An 18,539-nucleotide genomic window follows, 5' to 3' on the forward strand; every position below is an offset into this window, starting at 1 on the left:
GCTCCACTAACTGGAAGAGATATCTACTTGTGTCTTAGGCAACAAGCATTACCCTTCCCCAAGTGCTAGTAAAAGTGTTTACTCAGAAATTCCAATAGCCAAAGAAATTATCATAAAATGAATACTCCCAGTACACTACCTAAAACAAGACCTGTACAGCAGCCTTGCACAGAAAACAAATAGTCACTGTGGGATTCAGATTTTTGTATCAGCCATCCAAAACTGAGAAGTGTTTGTACTGTAAATAATTTTTTTAAATCAAGAGCTAACGCATTTTGTTGCATTTTAATGGTTAATTTAATTGGCTTGGGTTGTTAAGACTTGAGATTGAGAAGGGATTTAAGGAATCAATCTGGATTCTATTCAGCAAGTACGTACTCCTTCTCCCATGTGACAGAAAATAATATTTATCTTCCAATTAGTTTCACATTCAATTCAGAGGGTTTAAAAGGAAGAATGTTTTGCTCTCCTCTTCAGTTTTCTGCTGCTATAACAATGATGTCTAGCACAGATAGTAAATGGAGCTGCACAAATACATATTCATTATTAGTATTATTTATATTATTATCTATTTATTAGCCCAACAGACAGCACAGACAGTATTTAGGTCACTTTACTTGAGGGACCTGTTATAATATTATGAATTAAGGAAACATTGAATGAGTCATCTAATCTGCAGCTTTGTTGAGAAACAGCAAGAACAAGTAAGGTTGGATGGAATGAGTTAGGAATTCTTAGCTGGTTCAGGTTAAATTCCCAAATGTAAATCACTGCATTACCATTATACAAGCAATGCTGCATTATCCAGAGGATAAGACTCTGGCCCAGCTGCCATGTTGTATTCTTCAAGGCTGCGTGGCAATAAGATACATCTGGAAAACCAAAGACTAAATGTTGTCCGGCTTTAAGCACAGCTGTAAGTCCAGATGTTCTAAGTCTCCTGTAAGATCTCCCACAAACATCTAGACAAGCTGGTCATTTCTTCAACTTCTCATTATCCATATGAATTCAAATACAAGTAGTTCCCTAGAACTGGAGGCCTGCAATCAATGTGTCCCTATTTTTCCATTCTTGTTCATAGAAGTATTAACCACAGCTGTGAGCTAGAATTCAGAATCAGGTTTCAGAGTAACAAGGAGACATTTCAGACAATCTAGCTCATCCCTTTTACCTGACTGGAGCAATAGCCAGGGCTCAGGTCAGGCTGTATCCCCATACAGAGTCCAGAGACAGGCCTAAAAGAACACTTTCTACTAGGTAAAAGCATGAGAAACTACTTTGGATCACAAGTAACTGACACCTCTCTCTGTCTTATAAATGAAATTCTCAAATTAGCATTCAGTCCCCACCAGTAAAAATGTGCAATGCTTGATTTGGCATCATATCTTTGCTATTACAGGAGTGTTCCAGGTTCCAGTATGCAAGAAGGCTGTAATTCATTCTAATTAAGAAAGTCCAAGAAAAACAATTTGGCCTGGAAGGCTTAAAAGTTCAATACACATCAGAGATGAGACAAGAGAGAAAAAATGACAGAAGCAGTGACTGGTCCAGAGTAAAATCATTGTGGAAGCAGACAAAAGGCTTGTGACTCATCTACCATACAGCTTCTCAAAGAGTCAGTATTTCTGGTTTCCCTTACCCAGCCCTTGAAATCCAGCTTCCCAAATATTAGCAGAGCTCCCACTGTGATGTACACTTGCACGTGTACCCAGCAAAGCAATGCTCAGATGGCATTTAAGTGCTCAGATACTCTTGGCATGCAAGAATTTCCAACTGGGATCCATCTGTGAGCATAAATTGTGACTGAGATTTCTTTGTTATTTTGCTGTTAGCACTTAGCAAACTTTAGAAGGGGGAAATTCTCACTTTCCTTTTGGACTCTTGGATTCCGACAGTTGTAATTCAGTGAGAACCATTTTTTAACCCATCATTAGTTCTAGCAAGGTTAGTATCTAGTATATATGAAATAAAGTACTAGACAACATGTGAACTGGAATCAAAATCTGGCTTTTAGTGTTCTTTTGCTTTCATACCCACAGCATCTACAACAGATTATGATTTTTTCTATTCTCTTTGGAGTGCCATCTTCCCCAACAGACTCCTATCTAATTGTCTAGCTCTTTCCTTTGGGGAAAGTATAACAAGTAATTAGTGTGCCAAATGTTACCTTCAGATGCATCAGGGCAACTCAGGTTGAGATTCTTATTCAACTTTATAGTCTTCCAATGTAAATATAAACTTGTCTCATCTGTCTTTGTGAGTAAGTCTGTGTGTTTCTCTCTGTCTTTTTGTATTAGTTTTATGTGGCCATACCTTCCAGGGAAACCGCTGTACTGTCAGTTCAATGTCATATAAGCTCTCAGCTCCAAGCCCATGAAAAAACCCTGCATCTGAGTCTGGGAAAAATAGTGTTATCGTTCCTACAGAGGATTCCTACATCAATTCTTCAGCCCCATCCTTTTCATTTCATCTACCCTTAACTCTGCTCATCCTTAGTGACCTTGTACTATGTGCAGACTAAATTCAGTTTTGAATATGCCCCCTGAAGCCTTGCTTGCTTTCTGTTACTTTCAAGCTTATAGCTGAGCAGCCCTTTTGCAGGGCCAGAATTCCTCCCCTCAGAAACTAGCCTAACTGTCCCCTAGCTCACAGAACTACTCTAGCTTTGTGCAAACTCCTCCTGGCAATCTTATTTTGGAGCAGTAAGAGCCATTCTCTGTATATTCCACCTAATCTCTCTGCTCCCTTTGATGCTGTGTGTCTGTTTCTTACACAAGTTAACTCCATTCCTTGAGCTTCTGCAGTGCTTGGTGAGCGTGGCTCTTCAGCCTCCCTAGTTTTCAGTATCACCTTGGAGGTCCTTAATCTTGTTCTGAATGTTGCTTTGGGTCCCGTGAAGGTCTTCCAGAGACAGTTATAATCTAGCATGAGCTGCAACAGCAAAGAGCACCAGGCCCTCAGTGCAAGCCAAAGAATCCCAGAGGAGACACCTATTCTGGTTGCCAGACTTAAGTGCCGCACTGTATTTAAGGCTGTAGTTCCCCAGATCAGTCAGGTTACAATGACTAAGGTAGAGCTGAGTTGTAGAAAGCGTAATAAATGGATGTACATACCAAGTTGTTAAGCAGGTGCAAATTAAGTAAGAGATACAGAATCTAACAGCGAGACATTAGACAAAATAATGGTGAGAGCTGCCAGGTCCTACACCACCTGTCAGATGTTTTTCTTCCCTCCTAACCCCCATCCTTTCAGTCACATCAGCTTTTAGTTACATTGCTTGCATTCACCGAATGCCACATCTGTGTGAACTACACCCTGGACAGAAGAGCTGTGCTCCAGAGAATTCCTCGTGCTCATCAGTGTGTGGCTTAATAGGCCTGTAGGAGGGCTGGTATTTTATATTATATACCCTAAGAATAAACATCTGCCTTGGAACAGGTGGCTTGAAAGAAACAGAAGGTAGGAGAGGAAAATGTTATTGAAAGGCTAAAGGATCTGTTCTGACAGAAAGATGTTCATCATGCCCAACTTTGTCAGCTTCAGATTTTCTTTTCAGATGTTTTGCATAGCTGTGCTCACCTGTCCAAACACCTCCTCGTTCACTGTGAAGGTTAAATCCAGGATATCTGTGATGTTGTTATCCTTCATCCACTGCAAGCTCTGATGGAACTCTTCATCCAGGTACTCTAAGTCACTTAAATCACATGGCCTGATTGAAAGACAAGAAAAAAGATATGATCCCATGACTACTGGCAGGATGACTTATTACTAAGTATGTGAACAAATTTATGTGGAAGATCCAACATAAAGGTGATGTTCATTTGGTTTTGTCAACATCAAAGCCTGTTACAAGACCCTCTTGAAGCAGTTGTGCAACTATCTGCTTTGCATAGCTAGGCTCAAGGCCAAATCTGTTGGCTGCCTGCACTATTTGCTGTCAGAAGACACCCCTGGGGCTTGATTTTATGTGATTCTTCAGGATGCCCTGCACTACAGAGCACATGCTTACCTTCAGCCCTACCATGCTGTGCATGGCTGCTTCCACGTACCTATCCTCCTCAAGGTGAGCTCACAGGACTGACATAAGGCAGATCAGGCAGCCTAAATTTCTGCAAATAAGGAGCTGTCCTTATTTGCTGAAAGAACAGGTGGATGTTATGACCAGCCTGGTTTCAAACTCCCTAAAGGGGCAATAAGGATGCAGGGAGCGCTCTAGGTTTCAGGCTATTTCCAGACTAGATCAGGTACAATTCAGATATGAGCATTTGGAACCGAGCAATAGTCACTGTTAAAAAAACCACAACAAAACCCAATATGACAAAGAACTCAAAGGACTGTTAAGACAATTATCTTTGCGGATTTGGAATCATCTTAATTGATAAACTATTTCAGCTAAGCTTTATTCTGCTCTTTATCATTCAATTGCAGTATTGACATAATAATTAAGTAATTTTCTTATTGCTGCAAATTTTATGTACCTTGTCTTACTTTAGTCTAATAATTAAAGAGGGACAGATTGTCAATCAAATATAAAGTAGAAATTGAAAGCAATCTATTACTGGTAGCTTCTGCTTACTAATATAAAAGACAGTAGAAGACCAAAAAGAAACATTCACCGTTTGTATCTACACTAGCATTCCTAATTAACCCAAGTTGTGTTATAGAATGAAAACCTACTCCACCAGTGAGGCATGACAAATTATGTATTTTTTGTTGTTATTTTGTTTCATTCCATCAAAGATGCTTTTCAGTCTTCCACATGGTTGAAGTTTTGTAAGTTTTCCTCAGTAAACTTGGGAATTATGGGTCAGCACTTTCAAATCTGTGTTCCTAAATGTCATACTTATTATTAGTTTTTATCAACGTTGTATTTATGACTGGCAAATTCTTGGAGAAAGTAAAGAAAAATTAAAATGTGTTCATTTTCTTCAATCACAGACCAACCAATCAACATCAGAAAGAACTTGAAGGTCAGGGTGCTCAAAGCAACTCCCCAAGGGTCTGTGTTTCTGTAGGACTTACTGTGGGATCACTGTTTCTGCATGGTTGCATGCTTATACTTACAGCCTTAGTAGTGCTTTGTAGAACGGCCTTGTGAAGAAAGCATCAAGAAGGTACTGATGAATGAGAGCAAGGCCAAGAATACGACCGCTGAACCTGAACCTGTGATATAAAAACACAGAGTAAATGAAGTGTAACTCAAGACTCTCAATACAGAAACTTACACAGGTAGCAACTGTTTTTCTTTTTTTTGTTTCTGATTTAGTTTTTCCACATTTATTAATTGATTTTTTTTTTCTGAGTAGATACTTAATGCCACCCCTCCCATGACTGATTAATAATGGATCTCTTCTTGATCCATCTCCTACAGTGCCTATACCTGCAGCTGGTATGTTATGTGCTCTCCTGTGCCAAACCAATAAACACTCACCTTCTGTGAGCTTTAGTTGAATGCTCCGATACAGACTGACTCCATCAAGCATAATATTTAGCCTGTGAAATACTGTAATATTCCACCTCACCAGAAAACATACTATCTCAAAAGAGCTGCAAAGGATATTTGGAGAACCAGTATATCCAGATTCTGACTAGTTACAACTCTGTCCAAGGTGGGGCTTTAAAGTACTTTAAAAGGGTAGCGAGTTGACTTCATAGGGGAAAACTGAAGTTCAAGTAAGCTAACTGTTGTGACCAAGGACAGATTAAAATCAGTATCTAAAGCTCAGGTACACTGTCCCCAGACCACTTTCTTAATGCTGATGCTCAGCTGTCTTCAGCATTTACATTTTTCTGTGTTTTTTTTTTTTTTTCTGTTTTCTAAGAAAAACAACCACTAGTTCCACAGCAAGTACACTCAAATAGTGCCCTGCCCATTGCAGTCTTTAACTTGTGATGATAAGCTGCTAAATTTTTCTTTCTATGATTTCTTCTATGAGCTAGATATTTTTCCATCAAATCTACTTTTAAATCAATAATCTCAGACAAATACAGAATTGGTGTGAGGTCAAATGAGTTTGATTTTTGTAAAAACAATCCCCAACACCTGTTCAAAACTTGTTTATTTTTAGAAAAGGAGCAGAAAAATAATCCAACATCCCAAATGTGAGTATTCCAAGCCTGAGCTGACTGACATCACAGCAAAGTTTTATTGCACAAAAGATGAGAAACAGATCTAAAATCCAAGAAACCATTTCTTCCACTACAGGAACCAGTGCAAAGACCTCTCCTGCACATGAATGAAACATGATTCTCACTGTAATAAAAGTGACACAAAATATCCGTTCAGTCAACTTTATGCTCTTGAGACAGAACAGCAAGTGCTTAGTATGTCAAATGGGGCACAAAATAGCATGCTGTAGGCCCAATTAGCATTTACATCACCACAGGAGCTGCCTCTGGGTCCCCTGCATCCAAAAAAGGTGCTTATGATATGCAGCTGACTGGCAACAGAAGAGTGATTATATTACCCCCTTACAGCTGTTTCCACAGCAGCAACAAAAGGCAGCTGTTGGGTCTAGTTAGGACCTGCTTCACTTCACTTGTGCTCTGGTGCAATGTTTCCAGCAAAAACCAAGGGAAAGAGGGGGAGCTGACACAATGAAAGCACAGTGGAAGCCAGACAGCTCAAATCCCAGAAATGCTGAGCCTATAATCCATCAGTTTTATAGCACCTTCAGGATCCATAATCAAGTCCGTTTGTCCTAAATAACACGTCGGCTTTTTTGGTTTTGTTCCTCACCCTCATCCATCCCTGTGCATTGAAAGTGAACACTGAATGAAAATACTGTGAGCACTGGGGTGTTCCTCACTGCAATGCTCAGCCCATGGCTACTCAGCTGTGCAGGATGGGACAGGCAGCGGCCATCTGGAATGAAGTAAAGCTGAAAGTAAACTGCCAAGAAAGATGTGGGAAGGCTGCTTCTCCTAAGAAACTTCTTGAATGTGTGAACAGCATTCCTTTCCTCCTTGCTGGTTACATCACTTCTATACCTCTGCATGGCTTGGAGGGCATTCATGCAAAGCTGACATGAAACGGCAGCGTACCAAGACCAAGGTGTTTACAACCGTGAGTACGTTACGGTGGCCGTTAATGGTGAGTTTAATTTGAGTCAGTGCCTGATGGCAGAACTGTATCAAACCATCTAAAAGTCAGGAGTAGCATTTTTGTGTGAAAGGACCAAGCCTGGTGGGTCAGCCTAAGCAAATGTGGGCAGAACAACTCTGGGTTGTGTGGTTCACCAGTCTGGCCTTGCACTTTCAGCTCTCAGGAACACACCAGATCTTGCTCAAACAGGGGGTACGACCATAGCTCCACAGTCCCAGCCCTTGCAACGGTACTCTGTATGAAAACGAGTCCAGTACTAGCTGACTTAGATAAGGGAGATGACATTCCTGATGCCTATCAATACAATGGATAAAAAAGCTACCGGCAGCTCCATATCACCCCAGCAGACACATTGCTTCATGTCCAAAGTATGTGAGCTCTCCAACCCACAGACCCTTCTGCCCTTCCAAAAAGCTCTGGTATCTCTGCAAAGACTTGCTATACTTGACTCTGTGATCTGAAGAGCAGTGTATGACAAAGTCCTCTGGCCCCTTGCCCAGGTTGGACAGGGCCTGGGACCAAAGGTGACACTTCTGTGGTCCAGCAGTGCACTGAGAAACATTGATCATGGCAAGTCAACAGATACCTGAGAAACATGGACCATGGTAAAGTCAGTGGATACCTATCAAAAGGGAATCATTTGCTGCTGTTCTCAGAGAACAACAATACAGTCTATCTGGGTGTGTGTCCATACAGTCCATCAAGCTGCCACTACAATAAGCCAAGCACAACAGTCCAACTTAAACTATACCGAAACTAACAAAAAAGCAAGAAGGAACAAATTGCCCTCCTTACAAAAGCCAGTTAAAACAAAACCAGACTCCTGTGTTTATTTCTTCCTGAAGGATTTAGAGCATGGGTGAAATTTATAGGTGGCTGAGACGGTCCCTTCAGAACAAAACAAGTTTTCTTGACAGAATAAGCAGCACAAAGGTAAATCCTGGCTAGAGGGCACATACCTTTCTTTAAACCTGACTTACATTTATCTTTCCAAGGAAATGTAAAATGCTTATTTGGTTTCTTTCTAGCAGAAAAGCTAGTTTGGGAGAGCTGGGGAATGCAAGGTCTTGCTCTGGCCTTTTCTTTCAACACCCTTCCTTTTTGGAGACAATGATTGAGTCTGAGTAATGTGCTCCGGCAGAGAGGGGAAATGCAGGAAGGAGTTAATGAACAGGAAATGGTGGAATGAGAGACAGAATTAATGAGCAGTAGAGTTGCTCTGGTTTGACTACCTATTGACACCGTTCATCCACTCAAAAAGGACATTGTGTGCACCTGCTTTCTGGCTTTTAACAACACTACTCTTTGACCCATTTGCAGAAGTTTCCACAGTACCCAGCTAACTCCTTTTCTTTCTGGAGGCTTCAGGTGCCCCTGAAACAGCCTGTTTCACAACAGCCTGTTGCAAAATAACAGGTTCATTCCCCTCAGTGGGACTCTCTTACTCTGCATACTTACTGTATGCCTGTATACTGAGGGAGAGACAAATCCATATGCTACAGCAGTGACTGGGCAATAAATTTTCCTGCAATTGCACCTGGGTCACAGGAGATTTAATTTACTCCAGTTGTTATCACATAGCACCAGAGCAAGACAGGACCCAAAATGACACTTTGTTACAGGGCTCTCTCTTAACTGGCTGGATAAATGCAGCTCTACTTCATGTGACAGTTTTAGCTTGGATTCAGAAGGATAATGATGTACCTTGAAAAAATTGTAATCCATGTGTAAAGAGGAAGAACGGTTTTTATCATTCTATTGGGGATGCTTTGGGAACCATACCTTGTGGGCTAAACTGGGTATGGTATGAAAACTTTAAATCCTAAATAGAGGAAGCACCTAATGGGATTAAAAAGATTGAAAATCTTGCAAGCCTTATCTCACTCAAACACATTAGCTGTGTTTAAGGGTGCCCTTCTTGATGCAGTAGCTTGTGAAAAAATATTCAAAGAAGGGCTCAAGATAATATAACATGGTTCACACAAAATTTGAAAATGTCACTTTCCTTTCATAAGACTAGTGAAAACTTGCTTTCATCTGAAAGGCAAATTTACACATTCTCTTGCACCAGTTTTAAAGCTTTTGACTGTTTAATCGCGCAGATGAACTTCTGGCCACCTGAAAGACAAACTGAACAAATGAGGCTTCACCGTAGTACAGGGTTTCTGTCCTTGGCAGCTCTTCTGAGGGAGAATGATATTTGTCAGGTGGATGCCTGACAGCTGGACAGCCTATTAGTCCTTTCACAGTGGGTGAGACTGGACCTAATCTCAACCTTTATTAGACACCAGAGAATCTAATGAGAGGAAATATTTACAAAGGCACAGTCACAGAAAAGACTTCACTCTGAACATGCATCTTATTAGACAACAGAGAATTCAGTCAGGAAACAGAAATTTGTAGGAAACCAGGCATCATGGATTCAAGACGTTGTGCTACAGCTTGTTTTAAAAGGTCAGTTAAATCCATCATTGTTATGAAGACACTCATGAACAACCTGAAGACCAGAAACTGCTAATTAAAGGAACTAAAAATCCATTCTTATAGCTTAAAATTTTGTGATTTGCAATCTTGTGATATGAAGGGGGGATGCAACATGCAGAGGAAAACTCTATGATTTCTGAATTTTGGTGTTATCACCAGCACTAACACTTTATAAATGAAGAACTTTTTTCTTTTTTTAATACAAGAAAGTTCTAAGAATGTGTATTTTGCAAGAAAGCTGACCAGATGGTTACATCAACTCTGCCTGGACTCATACACTATGAATTTTAAGGTAAACTGTCAGTGTGTTAGGCATATGCACCAGAGGTCTGTGTGGTGGTAGCACATATCCTTGTACTGGCTCAGTGCAGGACATGACCAATATGTCCTGTATGAGCCACATTTACAGAGAAATAATCTAGGAGTACATCAGACCACCTTTACAAAACCTTGGCAGTGGATCAAACCCACACCTCTATCACCCTTCATTAACAAATGCCTTTCTTTAATTTGGTGTGCATGTTTAACCCCTACCCACACAAATGACAGAACACTTGAACAGAGCAATGCAATGACGTGCAGCGTTCTGCTGTCAGGAGGGTTTGGCCATGCAGGCTGGGATAGCTAACGCTGTTCTATCTCACTTGCATCTGCAAACTTTGCAGGCTGCCTCTCTGCCACCATGTCATTTGGCCTTGTGGCAAGTTTGCTCTGCATGTCTGCAGGCTCGGAGGTGGACACTGTGGCATTCCAGCACGATGCCTCTTCAGATCAGGAATCTGATGAGCTCACACGTCATTAATATGAAAGGAATGGCTCTTACAAAGGCTGTGAGACAGAAGTCCATGAGGTCTCAGCACATTAAAAAGAAAAGGTAGAATAATTCCTATATTACTCATGGAGAAGAATTCCAATACAAGAAGTAACAAGACTACTGGTAGCTCATTTTCTTTTCTTATATCCATCTCTAATAGGAAGAATTCTCAGACAGACCAAGACACACTGTTGGGTCATCTATGCACAGCATCATTCAGTGTTGTGTTGAGAACTTATCCCACTCTTCTGACATCTAACAACACTGGCATGCCACCTGAGAACTTACTCTAGATCCTCACACGTTTTTTGAAGGAATGGCAATGACTCACTCAACCAGGTTTTGGTTTTACCCCCTGTGAGTTATGTTCTAAATACCAAAATACTTATCCCATATATGGTCAAAGTTCATTACAGGTTTTCACACAGTTACTGAGTTTTTGAGGGGAGTCTCCATACTTCCTCACTATGTTTGTTGCTAATTTGTGCAAAAAGTTTCTCCTGCAAAAGGCAAGTAAATACTGACGCCTCCGTAAGATCTTGCCCTACTTTTATTTTCTGGAATAAGTGGAACACAACATTTCTGTTTCTCAAGTACTAAGGAGTAACCACATGAAAAAGATCTATCAATGGAAATGTGAACTATCCATGTCCTTCTAAATCTCTGGAGCTCATACACCCTAAATTAGCAACTAAACCTCAAACCATTCCTGAAGCTTAATTTACCAGCAACTGAAAACCAAAGAGATAATGAAAATCTTATTGCTTCTTTATTTAACCTAATCAGATCCTTCAAGCCTTTTCCTTGTCTCTAACCTAGCTATGTTGCATGTTCACTCAAAAGATCTTTTCATCTTCCTTATATCCTGGCTATCTAAAATGAAGATGGTCTCTCTCTGGAACAAGAAATCTGTGCTATGTGTCATTTTACCATCAACAAAGAAGTTCTGTGAATGCAGAGTTTTGAAGGAGGAGAGGAGGAGTGTAGCCAAGTGCTGAAGTGGCCATCTCTGCTTGCAGAACTATCAACCTCATAGACCATAATGTGCAATCATCCTCCTCTGGGAGAACTCCTGCATGGCAGCACAAGCATGACTAACCTTCATCAGAAACCACTCTGCCTGCAGGCTTTAGCTTTTCTTGCTGGTACAATGGATAAAACACATTGACCTGTGAGACTCTTGGCAAACACTCCTCCAATTCTGCCCAGTGCTACAGAGGAGATATAGACTGAGGTATGGACTACTGGCTAGAAGACTACAAGCCTCTACATTTTGTGATTCTCATATCCTAACTGTATTTTTGACTGGTAGATGTCAAAGCAGCTTACAGAGGAGATTATTTGAAAAATGAGAAAACTTAAGTACAAAAGTAAAATGACTTATATGAAGTTTCTTATCAAGAAAAAAGGTGGTGGAGACAATACAGGAATCACAGTCCTCTGAGTCCCTGGTCCACTTTAGTTGCTTAGTCTATTTGATATTTTTTACTTTCTCATCTTCTATAAAACGATATGTAATTTTGTCCATCAGCTCCAGTTTATGATCAACTCCTTAAGGACCAGTTCAGTCTGATGCATATGGGTTGTTTTTTTCAAGTCAGCAAAAGAGCATTTTCATCAAGAGACTTTGATTTCTCAGTAAAAAATTTTGGAAAGGCTGGTGGTGGGCATTTTCAAATCTATGAATTAGTGAAGTTTTATACATTGCATGACTTATGTTTGCTTTCCATAGCTTTGCCATGTTTTGAAACAAACTAGTCAAACTACAGGGGAAAATCCAGAGATTTAGTCATCTGCCAGACAAGAGGGTCATAAAAGCACAAGCTGAATGACTGCACATTTTCCTTCAATGGCCTACTATGAACACTGAAGCCACAATAATTGGCTTATTTCCAGCCTGTCTGGGGTATTTAAGCATGAGAGAGACTGCTCACCACAGAGTCCCAGGTAAACACTCAGGACTGTTTACACCACATAATGAAGCATGATGCAGATATTGAGCTAACGGCAAACAGGTCACCTGCAGTGCAGAGCTGTGTGGACTTACCCTCCCTGGTCCAGAAGCTGCACACTTGGGTTTGCACTGTGCTGTGATTCAGCCAATGATCCCCCTCTCTCAGGATGAGGTTCCTCAATTGAGTAAATAAACTCAGAAATCTCTGTGCTAATATTCACTCTGTGCTATTAGTTGCTTGACAGTCTGCCTTAAGTATAATGTTTTGCAAATCATCGAATACCTTCAACTTTTATCAACACCACTGCAAAACGACTGCTCTAATCCTCTCCTGGGAACGTGCAGAATAGAAGACATGAACTTTTACATTTCTGCTCTGAGGTCTAAGAAAATTTTTGACTTTACAAATCTTGCCAACACAATTAATTCCAGTTTTTACTCTGTCATTTTCCAGAATGGAAGACATAAGTCACAGTGTAAAAAGCTTCCTTCAATCAGCCACAAGATACTGACTGTACAGCTCTGTATTCTTGTTATTAAATGAATTTTTTCTCATTGAGGATGATCAGGTCAGGATTTTTCTCATCCTCCATAAGTTTACTGAGATTTGAAAAAAAAGTCTCAAGTTGGGGCAAACTGACAAACTCAACATTGCCTTTTTCCCTTTAAAAACCATACAGATCAGCTCAAATTAAATCTTTAATATTCCCTTTTTCTAGAATTTAATGTAACACTAAGGTAACATACTTAAATGAAGAATAATTTTCAATGGTCAAATGAAACACTTAACTTTCAAAACATCCCAGGGAGAGGCCTACACAAAGAGAAATGTTTTTTCTTCTCAAAAATACCCAAAATGAATTTGGGTGATTTACTGAAAACAATACTGCTCTGCAAGCAGTCTTTCTTTTGATGTATGAATTGTGTTGCTAACAAAAAAGGTTAGCTTGGGAATTTCTCCACCTGTTCTAGTTGACTTTTCTTTATCTTACCAAAGTCTGAATAAAATGTAGTGAGAAATAAGGAGGGGCAATGATGACTGAGCAATACTTCACAGTGACAGCTCAGCCTTGCCATTCCAGTGTGGCTGGAACAGGAGATATGAGGACATTCATCACTCCCTGGGCGGTTTTGCCACTACAAACATACATACAATCTCTGCCCATCCCGATGGTTCCCTGTAGGCCCACGTGCTCAGGGACAGTGTGGATTTTACCCTTTTCTCCTGTGCCACATGCAAGATAGAGACACTATGGAGATTTTCATGTGAAGCCTTCCATCTCTGGTCAAATTTAATCTGCGATGTTGCAAAAGACTAAATGGTCCCTAGCAAGGGGAAAAACCCCAGAAATATGACTTTCGTAAAAACAGAACAAAACAGAACACCCACCTTTCCCTCAAACCAAACTCTAATTATGGAAGCAGTGTTGGAGCGACTACGAAATTCAGAGAAGGAAAAAGGGAGAGAGATTTTGAGAGACATCTCTTCTTTCAACTCATATAACAGCGCCATTCAGATCCTCAAAAGAACTTGGAAAAAAATTTTCTAGTAAGAGACAGAAAGTCAAGAATAAGGTAAATATAAAGCAGAACCTTTTTGCTTTTTTAAAAAAAAAGGTTGCTGTACAAGCTCAGTTAAGGAGAATGTTTTTCTTCTCCTTCAGTTTTGGTTTGCCTTTAATCTTCCAGTTCCTCCTGACCCTTAATAATAATTAACCAGCTGTTGAGGTAGGCTCTATGTGATATAGTCATACATCAAACTTAATAGGAAAATAGAAGTTTACTTAAGTACAGAAGACATTGAGAGAGATCACAGTACAGCAGCAAGAAGGCATTTCAGTAACATACCCTTTTCACATAGTGAAAAGTTCTTATAAAATTATTTCAGCTGCACATTTATTTTAATATGATTTACAATAGTGCTTGAAAACTTCTCATGCAAACATAATTTATGTAAAATAAGATATTACTAGTAACTAAAATTTATAGTGTAACATAATGCTAAATCCTTTGGTTTTCTATGGTGCCTTCCATCTGAGAATTTCAAAGCAGTTCAGAGCATTAGTATGCATCAAATGGATTTCAAGTTGATTACATACTAGGAAATCTCTTCAGATGGAAACTGAGGCAAAGAGGTAATCATCTGATATAAAAAAACAACTGGATGTAGCTGGATGCCCCACTCTGGGGTGCTGTATCTGATCTGATTTTTAAGAGGATGATTTTTCAGTGTTTAGCATAAACAGGCCCTTTCAAGACAGCTGCAAAATTGGTCTTCTAAATTTATTCCTCTCCCAAATGTAGGCCCACACAACTGTCCCTTTTGAGCCTAAAACCAAACTCAGAGTTTCTGACTCCCTGACTAAAACACGTATTGGGCCATATGTAGGCTGACTGCCACAGCAGTTGAAAAATTAGACAGATTAATGAGTAACTCACACCACATATTCCCCAGAGCTACTTTCAGTCAGTGCAGAGGAGTAATGGCAGTTTGCAGACCTCCTGCTTAGATGCTGTGACTACATTTCTCCACTGTTTCTATAAGGAGCCACAGAACGTGCTAAATCCATCCTATGAGCTGGTCAGCATCTGAATATAACCCATTAGGTCATGAGGCAATTTGTCACTTTCTTTAAAAACACTTTAGTTGAAATAAGTAATTTTCTGTGTAGCAGGATTAATGGAGCTTTGTTTCCTATAGATCTGTCTCTGATGGCCTTACATTACCACACCGCAATAGCTACAGTTCCTCCTACACATCTCTGCTAGCACTTCCCCTACTTTGGAGTATCTCCAGTTTCTCCCTTCTGCCTCCCCCGAGCTTTCACAGCTCTCCCTCACATCCACAAGCAAGATGATATAGCTGGTTCGCAGCCTGTGCCCGTTAAAGACCTGTCAGCTCTTTCCTCCTGCCTGGCCGGCTGAGAGGACAGAACAGATCCCTGTTGAATTCACCAGCCCACCTCACTAAGGCACTCTTCTGTAGATCTATCCTGTAGCCTGACATACGTTTCATAAAGCTTTTAGGAAATTAGGATCTTTGAGACCTTTACCTTCCTGTCAAACAGGTCTCAAACTTATCAGGAATCTGTCTGATCAGGCCAATTGCACAAGGCACTACTACTAAGGAAATTGGGTTAAGAAAACCAACCAAGCTCTCTAAGGAGAAAGGACAGCTGAGGTTGCAACATTCTGGGTTCTTCTTGGGTTTACTATAACAAAAAATGGGAAAAACCACACCCTGCATTGTTTGTCATGCTAGAGATGGATTGTGATGGTTATGTGATTTCTCATTTACACAAACAAATAAAAGGGCCGCTCTGAGTTCGGCTGGGGCTATACCCACACAGCACTGTGCAGGCAAAGGGAGCATGCTCTATCCGTGTACCAAACCTGCCATAGCACCTAAAAGCAATCAAGTCGGTGCCAAGCCTGAAGTAACCAGCCCTGACTGGAGGCAATATAATATTTTCTCAGCTCAGTGTTGCAGTAACCATGTCAGCTGGCTTGGAGCACAGGGAAAGCAAGTTCATGTCGGGATGGAGGGTGGGTGCACCAGGCTTCCATCTGCCCGCAGAACACAATGGAGCAATACATGCAAGTCTTCTGTCTGACTCTGTTCAGCAGCACAAACTAGTAAACGAAGAGGGGTATTGGAGGGCAGAAAGAAAAGTTAATTACGGGAACTGAATGAAGAAACTCCCGCCCCAAAGCAGTTCAAATGAACATTCAGCTAATGGAGTTCATTCAGACACTGTAGCCAGGAATCAACCTACAGCTTGTGGAGACCTGGGCTGCTGGTTTAGACTATATCATCATCTTTGTGGTCTTCAGTAGGGTTCTGCACAAAACCACTTTACTCACAGGTCTTCAACTTTCTAATAAGGTTCTGCTAAATAAATGTATTGATTTTCACATACAGAAAAACAAACAATGCAACAGGACTTTTCTGAGATGGATACAGAATGCTAAGTATGATTAGCAAGCTGTAAATACCTCTAACATAACTGTAACACTGGGGTACTGCTCTCTGGCTGCATAAATGTCACAGCAAGGTTCACAAATGCCTGACTGTTACAAAAACCCATGCTGTCACTAATTTACTATGAAAACACAGAAAAAGATGTTTCAAGTTAAGATCCCTCAGATCTCCAAATGAATATCTGTGAATAATTCTTTCTGTCTAGGCCATTTGGCCTTTTATGCAGAGAGTGGGCTTCTTTTCACATTTCTGGCTTTGGTTCTACATTTACAAACATGCAATGGACCAAAAATTCAAAAGCAGATGATGTGACATGGATTGCTGGAGCAAGTCAGATAAAAGAACAGGTAAGTGATCTGGTGACAAAAAGTCTGGTGCGGATGACTGTGACATGAGTACAGCGCTGTCTCTCAAAAAAGATATTGTGTATTACATTGTGTAATACATTATCTTATGTATTATTATGTGTATTACATTATCTTACTGCACTTCTCCTTGGGGTAGGACTGCTGTGAAGGAGAACTCTGGCCCACTCAGAAGACATGAAAAAGAGAAACTGGGTTGCCATCTGACAGCAGAGTATGAACACAATGTTTTGTGAACCAAAAAACAATGGTACTTTTGTTGTCATTGTCAGATGAAGTACTCATAGCAGTGAGGGGAAGTTCACGAGAAAACACTGAGAACTGCTTTATTCTAAGAAGCAGAACTTCTTAAGTGATATTACGATGAGAGGCAAATAATAACATATGAAAATGGCAGCCATGTGAACAATGAAACAGCACAAAAATAATACTCTTCAGGTTTGGTGATGATGATACAAAAATTATCATAGAAACAAACATTCAGTTTACCACCTTGCTTAGCTAGAGCTGAGTAGCAAAATAATATGGAAAATGATAGGCAAAATATAGACCCGAGGAAAACCACAGCGTATCACAGAATGATTAGGTAAGTCATTTTATTACAACACAGAATGAATAAGATGCAAGGAAAAGACGCCAGCCACTTTCTAGACCTCTTGAAAATGCACCATGAAGGCAGGGAGAGTAACCAGTAAGCCATATGAAAATCTGAGACTATGCAAACTCTGGAACTAGCCATTTTAGTCCCAGAATTTAGAAACATATTTCCTCAGAGTTGATCTACCCAACTAATCTTTTATTATTTATTGACTTTTGGTGAAAAAGAGAGCTACAGTATTCAATCAAACGTTAGTAATTCAAATCAGAGACAGAAGCCTTTTTCACTTCAGTGAAAAAGTATCTTTGTATATCTGCTAATACCAGTCATCCTGGACCCCACGGCTTCAATGCTTCAGGAACTCAAAGTCCATCTGCAGTCTTTCAAAGAACTCTTAACAGGGAGGAAAGTGAGAAGCCAATTTGGCAAGTGATTGGGAGTCATTTATTAGTATGTAGGAATTCAGCATTATGGAACTGTACTGAATATCACAGCTTCAACTTTCATAGAATCACAGAATATGCTGAGTTGGAAGGGACCCGCAAGGGTCATCGACTCCAACTCCTGGCCCTGTACAGGACCATCCCCAAGAGTCACACCATGTACCCGAGAGCATTGTCCAAATGCTTCTTGAATTCCGCCAGGCTCGGTGCTGTGACCAGTTCCCTGGGGAGCCTGTTCCAGTATCTAACCACTCTCTGGGTGAAGGGCCTTTTTCTGAGATCCAACCTAAACTTCTCCTGACACAGCTTCATGACACTCTCTTGGATTCCGGTCACCAGAAGAAGAGAGAGAACAGATCGGTGCCTGCCCCTCAGCTTCACCTTCTGAGGAAGTTGTAGACTGCAATGAGGTCCCCCCTCAGTCTCCTCTTCTCCAGGCTGAACAGACCAAGTGACCTCAGCCGCATGAGGTTGTGACAGAAACATTTAATATTCCCCACCACTCCATCTCCCAGTAAATTGAGCAAAACTTGAGAAGGATTCTTCAGTGGCCCACCCTATTTTAGTTGTTCAAAACACCTGACCAAGTGCAAAGACACGAATGTTATTTTTGGGCAAAACTGTACTCTTTTCACTGAAATAATAGATAGTAGTTGGCACAATATTTTGCCCACTTACTTGAAGAAGAGCAAACTACCTTAAGTGGGGGTGTATTTTAGAAGATTTTTTTCAAATATCAGGTAAAAAGCTAGATAGAGTACCCAGATCAGACAGAATGGCTCATTAATGGCATG

At 40.5% G+C, this 18,539-nt stretch overlaps 1 protein-coding gene across 11 annotated transcripts in view; it reads right to left on the reverse strand.

Annotated features, from left to right (window-relative positions):
• HECW1 (HECT, C2 and WW domain containing E3 ubiquitin protein ligase 1) overlaps window positions 1-18,539 on the reverse strand; it is a 256,737-nt gene that overhangs the window by 16,170 nt on the left and 222,028 nt on the right. For all 11 annotated transcript variants that reach the window (XR_003529753.1, XM_027655945.1, XM_027655942.1 and 8 more), the window contains 2 exons: window positions 5,065-5,163; window positions 3,580-3,709 (listed from right to left, as the gene is read on the reverse strand). Coding sequence is in view for 10 of the 11 variants with exons in the window: in XM_027655945.1 (XP_027511746.1) it covers window positions 3,580-3,709; window positions 5,065-5,163 (229 nt within the window). In the remaining variant the exon portion in view is untranslated. The remainder of the gene's footprint in view (window positions 1-3,579; window positions 3,710-5,064; window positions 5,164-18,539) is intronic.

Source organism: Corapipo altera, unplaced genomic scaffold (genome assembly GCF_003945725.1).
Source record: "Corapipo altera isolate COAL_440 unplaced genomic scaffold, ASM394572v1 59, whole genome shotgun sequence".
Taxonomy (NCBI): domain Eukaryota; kingdom Metazoa; phylum Chordata; class Aves; order Passeriformes; family Pipridae; genus Corapipo; species Corapipo altera.